Raw genomic sequence first — 10,519 nt, 5'->3', positions numbered from 1 at the left:
TATAAAAGTGCTTATTGTATTTTTTAAAAAACCTCTTAAAATACATTAAAACTTCAAAGGTTAAGACTATATGTATAACCGTTGTTTTTTAATCTATAACCGCATTTTATCAGAGACAGAACCAACACTAATAAGGTTTACAAAACGTTAGCATTTACTACTATGCATTATTTGAAATGCATAGTAATAAATGCTAAGAAGTACTTAATAAAGATAAGGTGTATTAGTAAGTTTTTTGATAAAAGTGCTTATTGTATTTTTTAAAAAACCTCTTAAAATACATTAAAAGATTAAGACTATATGTATAACCGTTGTTTTTTAATCTATAATCGCATTTTATCAGAGACAAAACAACACTAATAAGGTTTACAAAACGTTAGCATTTACTACTATGCATTTCAGATAATGCATAGTAGTAAATGCTAACGTTTCATTGCTAATGTTATGTAAACCTAAATGCTAATGTTTTGTAAACCTAAATGTTAATATTTTGTAAACCTAAATGTTAATGTTTTGTAAACCTTAGTATTATTTTCTTTGATAAAATGCGGTTACAGATTTAAAAAAAAACAACGGTTATATATATTGTCTTAACCTTTAAAGTTTTAATATATTTTAAAAGCTTTTTAAAAAATTGTTTTAAAAAGAGTAAAAAATCCGCACCATAAATATATTTTACTTATACAAAATGTTTATTGTATATTGTCGGAATCAGTGAAAATGGGTCTAAAATTGATTGAACTTTGGTTATTTTTTAAAATTTACTATTTTTTTAAAATCTAAATTAGTGATGTTATATCGACATCTTAATAAAATTGCTGTGTTCAAAGATTGATTCTACAATAAAGTATTAAAAACATGCAAAATTGGAGGTCTAGTCGCCATATCTTAAGGGAACTTCCTTTTCTTTTCTTATCTAATCTTTATCTAAATTGTAAACGAGAAAATACTACGAAATCAGAAAAACACGAGATTATATTGTAAATCAATAAAGCTTTCATTAGCGTGACAAAAGCAAACAAAGTATTATTAATAACTCAAATTTGCAAACATTGTATCATTTTATTTTTGAATCATTCAATAAGCTTTAAATGTATATTCAATGATTAAAATTACATTTTAAAAACGATATATAATTAAGTATATAATAATGTACGGTATAGATTAAACACTTATAGTCTTTTGTAGTTAAATTAAAATTTCTTTAAAAGTTTTATAAACATTTTATTAGTTAATATATGTTCTTAATTAATTAAAATAATTTAAATCTAAAATTGTTGAACAAAAAGAACAAAGAATAATTTCAATTATACACGTTTAAAAATCGATACAAGACCGCAACCAACCTCATGCATTGTGATTGGTTACTGCACTCGCCAATGAAATGGCGCCGCTAGAAGCTTTCTAATACGTCCGTCTCGATTCTATAAGTACAACGACGTCCGTTTTCTCCTCATTTCTAAGTTTGCCGTTTAGTTGACGAACGACTGACAAGTGAATATGTCTGGACGCGGTAAAGGAGGTAAAGGTCTCGGAAAGGGAGGCGCTAAACGTCATCGTAAAGTTCTCCGCGATAACATCCAAGGTATCACCAAACCCGCCATTCGTCGTTTGGCTCGTCGTGGTGGTGTAAAACGTATCTCTGGTTTGATCTACGAAGAAACTAGAGGTGTATTGAAGGTGTTCTTGGAGAACGTCATCCGTGATGCCGTAACCTACACCGAACATGCTAAAAGGAAGACCGTTACAGCTATGGACGTTGTCTATGCTCTGAAACGTCAAGGAAGAACATTATACGGTTTCGGTGGTTAAGTTGCAATAATAACTATAAAAAACGGCCCTTTTCAGGGCCAAGACATTCTGATAAAGGGTGGCCAAATGTGTTCTTTCAGACAATCTTTAAACATTACAAAAGTAAACTTTATAAAAATTGTTTTAATAAATTAAAAATTAAGGTATTGCTGAATTCAATTATGTAATTATAAAGAACTGTTAAACTTTTGAAGTAATTATGTATCCATACACTATTTTAATATAAAATAAAATTGAATAAAACATTAATGGTTTTGTAAAGTAGAAATAGGCAAACCAAATAAACGAATTTCAGTTCGTGAAAGCCATTACACGTTCAATTGAGTTAAAATTCATTGACCTCGCATTATCGATTTTCTTCCCGCTTACAACAGAATTTTCAATCGAATAACGTACAGTACTACAGAAACTGGCAAAATGACCTTATGTAACTTTAAATGCTGAAAAGTAATTTCTATCGTCTGCTCTTGATTGGTCCATTTGAAAATGAGTCTCCATAGATAAACCTACCGCTACTATCAATTTTAACAAATATTCTTAAGACTAGTTTTTTTTAAAACATTTTATTTTATACATTTTACATATATAGTAGACATTATTTAAAAGAAAATATAGTTGTGAATAACTTACTCAAACCAAATAGATTTGATGTATTAAATTCAAGTAGCCTACATAGTCTAATTTTACATGATAGTTTTTCATTTCTTGAAAGAAAAAAAAATTCGCTAAATTATCACGTTAAACCAGCTTTATTTGAGTTTATTTTAATTCTGCTTTGATTTGGTAATTACTGTTAGTTAAGATAATTAAATAAATTTTATACCAATTTTAAATGTTTTATAATAAATCTATATTCATATTCATAACTGCTTCAAAATTTTATTTTCTTGAATTTTAACAAATTGCGTATCTTGAGATAATATAAATTAAACGTTTATTTAATAAAGAAGAAATTTATATTNTAAAACATCACTTATATGTTGATAAAAGTCCTCTATAATACTGTCATCTTTTTCTGCAGTTGGTGCATATACTTGAACTATATTTAAGATTCCTAGATTTGTTTTTATTTTTACTAAAATTATTCGATCAGAATATGGTAAGAAGAATAAAACTGCCTTGCTTGTATTTTCGTTGCATATAACACCTACTCCGTGGTTATGATTTATCGAATTATTTCCTGAATAATAAAAAATTCCATTCTGTGTTTTGCAAACTCCCGTACCAGGCCATCTAACTTCACTTATACCCAATATATCAATCTTTAATCTTTCCATTTCCTTCACCGTATTATCTAATTTTCCACTTTCAAACATACTTCTAACATTCCATGTAGCTAATTTTTTGTTTTGTCCGGAGATTCTTAGCACCCTCTGACCATTGAAGGTCTGCCGGGGACTGATTGGCCATTCCTGGATTGTATGTCATAATACTATAACTAGGAAGAAAATAATGTGGTGGTTTTCCATTGCCTTCCACATTCCCATGCTGTTGACTAAGTAAATAGTTCATCCGCCTTAAGGAGCAATTTCTTACTCCTAGACAAGAGATTGCCCTTCTTCATCACAAGAATGAAGTTAGAAGTTTATCCCGACTCCTGCTCGGTCCCCTCCTATGTTAGCTGTCTTACCAACGTTGCCCATCCTTCACCGGACGCATTATGTCCCACACTAGGAGGTATAGGTAGGGGTTTTCCCATCAGCAAATTTGAGACCGTAAAGGCATTTCTCAAATTCTCCGGTACTTTTGAAGGATTTGCACCTATAACTTATTAAATAGATGGATAATACATCACAAAAATGCATAAAGCTTGGCACCATGTTTATGAATTTCCAGGATTAAATTGCTATTTTAGGTAACTAAAATAGACTATCATTTAATTGGTACTGGTAATTTATCACATATTAAATTACATCAATCTATACTAATATTATAAAGAGATAATGTTTGTATGTATGTATGTATGTATGTATGTATGTATGTAAGTTTGTTTGCAGCAGGTAATCTTCGAAAGTACTCATCCGATTTCAAAAAATTCTTTCACCAATATTTAGAATGGAACTTCAGGGTGGACATAGGCTGTATATTATTCCGTTAAACATGGGGGATGGACAATTCTTTATGGTAAGCCTTACGGGGAAGGCTTACCGACCGTAAAGAACTCTGCTTCTATTTATACTATTTTAGATGCGGTTTTTTCTGTTTTTGATTGAGTTTTAATAGAGTACGTAAACAGAATGTACACTAAGAAGGGATTTTTCGATATTTCCCCCGCAGGGGAGAGGGACAGGATTAAGGCTTACTGTGAAGAACTTGGCTTCTATTATACTATTTTTGATGCGGGTTTTTGCGTTTTTGATTGTGTTTCAATAGGGTACATCAACAGAATGTACACTAAGAAGGGATTTTTCGATATTCCCCTCGCGGGGGAGAGAGACAGGATTAAGGCTTACTGTGAAAAACTTGGCTTCTATTATACTATTTTAGATGCAGGTTTTTGCGTTTTTGATTGCATTTTAATAGGTTATGTCAAGAGAATGTACACTAAAAAAAATTTTTTTGAAAAATTTTTCCCTGCGGGGGAAGTGTTATACATTTATAATAGATACATTTTGAGCCACAACAAGGCGTGGCGGGGTCTGCTAGTAATATAATATTAATATATAGTGTGTAGGGTTCCACCTATCTGGGTTTGACCCGGAGAATCCAGGATTTAGTGAGTTATCTCTGGGCTCTGGGATTAATTAATATTTCTCTGGGTTGTGCAAGTTGAAATGAATATGTACAAAATTATATGCAAACCATTGTATATATTTCTTCCCCTGTGTACTGAATTACTAGTGTGGTGGTTGTTGGCTTAAAGACATAACATCTATAACTGGCACAGGCATAGTGCTGCTGTGTGCTATGTAGTTGTACTCTTTCTTGCAACTGTTCTGTCAAGAGATGTCTATTGAGAGTGGCATGATATAGCCTATGTAAGGTTAGCCGATTGGATGGAAAGTGTCACGATAGTCGCGGTCAAAATAGTCATGTGGGTGTGGAAGACTCACGGAGATAGGTTTACCATTTAAAACTATTTAATTAATTAATTAATTATTAATAGATATATAAATTTCCTTACAACTATTCTTATGAGGCTTATGTAATGCCTATCCAAAGGTGGGAAAAAGTCCAAATGTTCTGGTGATCGTTTCTTCTGGCAAAGGTGATGAGAGCGACATCCCGGGGTGCACAGCACAACTTGCAGAGATGACCAGTTGTACCTGGGTGAATCTTGACTGGACGGGATAGCAAACAAATCCTAGGGTGTCAAACAAGCCTTCATTATTAAAGGACATAAGACAAGATTTAAAGTAATTGGCCAAACTCGAAGGTATAGCCAAGGAAGGAATAGGATAGGGAGAAAGGGGTGAGGTAAGGAAGAGAGGAAAGAGAAGGGGTAAGTATGTAGGGGTGGGGAAAGGAGAGGGGAAAAGAGATAGAAGAGAAAGGAGGGATCCATGGGTGCCTGCCGGGAATTGATTATTGAACAGCTTAAAATAATATACAGTTAACAAGGCAGATGATATACAATTTGAATGGACAGATGAGATTGGTGGTGCCTTATGAGGCTTACATGCAAGACAAAGCAGAAAACCTGTATGCTGAGAATGGAGAGCCAGGATTGGCACGGAGAAGACTAGGTAGAGCGTTTGGAATGATGATGTGGAGAGAATTCAGATGCGATCCGGTGAGTCAAAATTACTGGACGCGGGTGATATTGGTGAGGTATTCTGTCTGTTGATTGGAGTATGGTAGTTTGCTAACCTCAGGTTGTTAATGTACTGCACAAAAGTCCGATAGGTGTCCCCATCTTCAAGGAGGGCATTGAGGGGACAGGGCCAATGGTGCCCCTTGTCAGTTACCTTGTGGTAATTTTGTTTTTTTTTTCCATGGAAAAAAAACAAAATTACTTTCCGAACAACCCAATAAATTTTCTGTAGTCTGGGTGATAGTTGAAGAGGCAGAAGACCAATAAATATTTTATTCAATTATATATTGACCATTTTGGTCAAATACCTGTTGTCATCATTTCTGGTAGTAGCATGATTTCATATTCATAAAAGTTTTGATCGTTGCTTACAAAAAACTGATCCAAGTGATTTTGACATTGTCATTTCAAGTAAATGTCTTACAGTTAAAAAAAATTTGTATAGACCAGAACAAGTAATAATCTGAGTGTGCTCGATCTGGCAAATATGGTTGGTGTGATAGCAAGTCCCATCTAAGTTATAACAGTTTCTGACAATATACCAAACTTGTGTGAAAACACTACACCTGTTTCGTTGATCAATTCTGGCTGCCTTTTCTATTTGATGATATTACTCAATTTGTTTACTCGATGGCAGTGCACTTTCGAATCAATTGTTAAATTGTTTGGTAAAAGCTCCAAAAAAAAAAATTTCTTAAAATCCCACCAAAGAGAGCATCTCACTTTAAGAACATGTGGAACCCATATATCGAGCTTCGAAACGAAACCAATTTGTTTCAAGTAATCATAAACAGTTCAATTTGACCAATTTAATCTCTTAGTGATTTCATGTGTTGTTATTTGGCAGTTTGCTTCAACCAGTACCTTTATTTTGTTTTCATTGGCTTCAACTGGCCATCCAGAACATGGTGCATCTTCAATATTGAAATTGCCAGAACGAAATTTTGTAAACCAGTTTNAACCTTTAAAGTTTTAATATATTTTAAAAGCTTTTTAAAAAATTGTTTTAAAAAGAGTAAAAAATCCGCACCATAAATATATTTTACTTATACAAAATGTTTATTGTATATTGTATATATAACATATAAAAAGCTTTTCCGTTAATGATGGCAAAAATCGCTCAAATACAGCATCTATACAAATGAATGATAAAATTAATTTACAAGGGTATTTTAACGTCTTACGCCGTTTACTCATTTATTTGTAATTATTACATTGAAACACGTAAAATAATTATTTAAAAAAATAATAGAAACGAGAGCGTTTCTTAAACATGTAATGAGAGTTAACGAACTGTGCTTCAATGTTAGCGATTCCATTGAATTATAGAAAAATCAAATTATATGTAATGAAATCTTTGCTATTGTAATAAAGAAAACATTGTAAGGTACTTGTTTATGTAAAAATAAACACAAATTTCAATAATTAATGATATTTTATCTTCATCTAAACATAAACAGATGAAAATAACGGACAGAAGTGGCCATTTTGAAATTTTGTACTAAAAAAGCAAATGAACCATTGCTCTAACTAAGTTTATAAGTTAAGAATATGAAGTGTATTCTGTACCAATAATACAGAAATATAGATATTAAAATATATCTTTTATTTTAAAAAAAATTTTGAAATTTGTAAACAAACACAGCCTCCAGACTTATGATATAGAGATGTCCAGCGGTGCACAGTAGAGGGCGATGCTAGTTTTCCGCGAGGTCCGCCTCACTAATATATAAATCCCGCATGGCAAGTTGTTAGTTTACATTTGTTTTCACCAACCTGTAGCTATGACTGATACAGCAGAAGCAAGCGAATCACCTAAAGTTACCAAGTCTCCTAAGAAGACTGTGAAGACTGCCGCTCGTGCTAAAAAGCCGAAGACTGCTTCTTCACATCCTAAAGTATCCGTAATGGTAGAAGCTGCCATTAGTAATTTGAAAGAACGACGTGGTTCATCCCTTCCTGCTATCAAGAAGTACATCGCTGCCAATTATAAAGTCGATATGACTCGCCTATCTCCATTTGTTAAGAAGTATCTTAAGACAGCAGTTGCAAATGGTTCTTTATTGCAGACCAAAGGTAAAGGTGCTTCGGGTTCTTTCAAACTCAATACAGGATCCAGCAAAGCCGATAAACCAGCTAAGGCCAAGGTAGTAAAGAAGGCCGCCCCAGCAGTTAAAGTTCCCAAAAAGAAAGCCACCACAGTCGCTAAAAAACCGAAACCAAAAGCAACTAAAGCCGAAAAGAAAACTAAGCCCGTCAAATCCGCCACCAAGAAGCCAAAAAGCAAACCTGTTGCTAAGCCCAAACCTAAGAAGGCTGCCAAGACACCGACGAAAAAGGCTGCTGCTAAAAAGGGGAAAAAATAAAACAATTTTTTTGCAGAATTCTAACAAACGGCTCTTTTCAGAGCCAAAAAACATTGGTAAAGAGTGGACGATTCGTATAATTGCATCCTTGTGATAGTTTTTGGTGTTTATTTGATAATGCTTCAGTCCTCCGGACGAAAGCTGCAGTGTTACCAATTATTACTTTCCGTCTTTTTACACTTAGCCAAGATACGAAAATTTAAGAAGGTAAGTGCGGTTTTGTTTAGTATATTTTTTTTATAAGTTAAATAAATGAAGAAAATATGTTATTATTAGACATTATTTAGCATGTTATTTCAGTTTTATTTAGGGTTTAGTATTTTTACTAGTTTTAGTAATACTTTCTGTATACCTCTTGGTATACAGAAATAAATAATAATAAATCAATCATTAGTATTTTTCTGATGTAGTTAGCCTAGCTTTATACTGAATACAATTTTCTGAAATTACTTGACCTTGATAAATTTGAGAAGTATAAGTTGCACTCCATGTAGAGTGCAACTTATACTTCTCAAATCTACACTTTGAATCAAATGAGAAATACCCTGAATATTGAAAAGTTTTTTCACATTGCTAAATTATATATTAAAATATTTAGCTATAGTAATTTTGATCCAAAATACTTTCAACACTTTTTATCTTAATGCTTTACTGCAACAACTAGTCTACAAAGAATTTTTTGAATTATTCTGGTGGTTAGAGTTCAAGGGGGTGGGGGAGATGATAGGGTTGTCATATTTGGAGTAGCATCAGACTGATGTTATTTGTTATTGACTGGTGTTATTTGTTATTGAGTGATGTTACTTGTTATTAGCATTTATAATTTATAAAATCCATCTCTACCGATTTTACATTTCTATACTATTTTATATTTATAAAATACCGCAGAAGTAAATAGAAACGGCTTAAGCAGATCTATGTTAAAATTTTCTGAATGAAAATACTCTTTACCCTTCGTCATCTTCGCCTTCTTCTTCCTCCTCCTCCTCTTCTTCTTCTTCAATTGCCTCGTTTTCTATTTCATTTTTCACAATTTCTTCATCATTTTCAATTGCCTCGTTTTCTCCTGTTTCATCTTTCACAATTTCTTCATCTGGTTCTTCTCTTTCCACTTCTACTTGCACCCTAGTTTCACAATCAGACTCGATCCCTTTATCTTCGTTATCGGAATATAATTCTAAAGTTGTTTCCATGATTTCGCTTCTGACATCCATGGTAAGTTACGAATATTCACCGTGTCGAAACTATTGTATATATCCGATTCCCACGTTACCAAGGGAGACCATGTGCCGCACATGCACCCAATCGGCGCGCGCATTCTAACAATTACACTACTGATGATAAGATATTTTCATTAGCGAACATCTTCGCAATTATACCACTTAATTTCAAAAACTTACCAGAAATTAGCTCCTTATATATAAATAAAATGTAATCGAATTTTTATCGGCAGCAAATTTCGTTACGGTTAATGAGCTAGTGTCAAGTATTGTAGTTAACAACGTTAATAAAATTAAAAAGCAAACGAAAGTTTATGGAAGAATTCAAATCTTAGATATATTATAATTTTCATATTAAAAAGAAATTAATTAAACCGAAAGTGTTTCGCTTTATATGGCAACATTAAAGGGTCGTTCGCGTAAGGCAGGATACGAAAGAATGCGAGTGTATTGGAAACAAATTCTCAAAAATCACCTTGAACTTAGCCTTCCATTGAGGACCACTGTGACCTTTCTTAATAAACCTCTGGTCAGTTTCCACATCTCAAAAGTCAGCAACATCTTTGTAACATAATAATGACCACACCCAAAGTATCGATTTCTTTTTCACTTTTTATCAAACTCGTAAATGTAGCATGAAATTATGTCTAGTATGTATGTATTTTAATTTATGTCAGCATTTTTAAAACATTTTTCAATCAAGATTTTTTGACAACTGTAAATTTAAATATTTAACAAACTTATTTCAGTATTATTAGTGTAATTTCCAAAAAAAACAAGACGATGTATATATAGATTTTTCATAAAATTAATGTCTTACGTATTTAGAAGTTATAAATTTATATATATATATATTTATTTAAAATAGTATCAGAATATTGATTAATCCTTCAGGTTTATCAATATGACCAGATCCATATTATCTAGGTGAAGTGGATCATTTGCCTAGATAATATAGATCTATATAGTCAAGAATAGTTCTGAAATGACCAACTTTCAGTAACTTTTAATAATTCAAGAAACAATTGTGTAAAGTTAAAACAATTCATTGCAAATGTTTGTATTTTTTAAAATCTAAACCACCATTCAGTTTAAAAATAGCAATGAATATTAAAACTTCAGAGGCATAAAGAGAAGACTTTTATAGCCTCTAGGCACTTATCTCTTATCAGCTCTTTAATAAACATATAAAGTGCCAAAGATTAAATGTTACACTAACACTAATATAAAAAAAATTTAGTTTTTTTTAATCATCTGTGCTTACTGTCAAAATAGAGAGGTTGAGGCGCACGTTTTAAACGTGTACGTGTGACGTTCGGCGCCGCTTTCCCGTAAGTCTAAAAGTTTGCTATACATGGCCATCAGAC

General features: G+C 32.4%; 2 protein-coding genes across 2 annotated transcripts in view; both read left to right on the top strand.

Annotated features, from left to right (window-relative positions):
* Positions 1-1,445: 1,445 nt before the first annotated feature.
* LOC111616083 (histone H4) lies at positions 1,446-2,284 on the top strand. Its single transcript, XM_023357518.1, has one exon. It carries the CDS (start codon positions 1,501-1,503, stop codon positions 1,810-1,812), a length of 312 nt encoding a protein of 103 aa, XP_023213286.1. The 5' UTR covers positions 1,446-1,500; the 3' UTR covers positions 1,813-2,284.
* A 5,032-nt stretch (positions 2,285-7,316) lies between these two features.
* LOC111616082 (histone H1A, sperm-like) overlaps positions 7,317-10,519 on the top strand; it is a 22,737-nt gene continuing 19,534 nt past the window's right edge. Inside the window, exon 1 of the mRNA XM_023357517.1 lies at positions 7,317-8,139. Within this exon, the coding sequence (XP_023213285.1) occupies positions 7,351-7,932 (582 nt within the window). The 5' untranslated portion in view covers positions 7,317-7,350 and the 3' untranslated portion in view covers positions 7,933-8,139. The remainder of the gene's footprint in view (positions 8,140-10,519) is intronic.

The sequence above is a fragment of the Centruroides sculpturatus genome, unplaced genomic scaffold (assembly GCF_000671375.1).
Source record: "Centruroides sculpturatus isolate CEXI.00-Female unplaced genomic scaffold, Cexi_2.0 scaffold2118, whole genome shotgun sequence".
Taxonomy (NCBI): Eukaryota; Metazoa; Arthropoda; class Arachnida; order Scorpiones; family Buthidae; genus Centruroides; species Centruroides sculpturatus.
The sequence above is the reverse complement of the archived record's forward strand: the minus strand, read 5'-3'. Positions and strand labels throughout refer to the sequence as shown.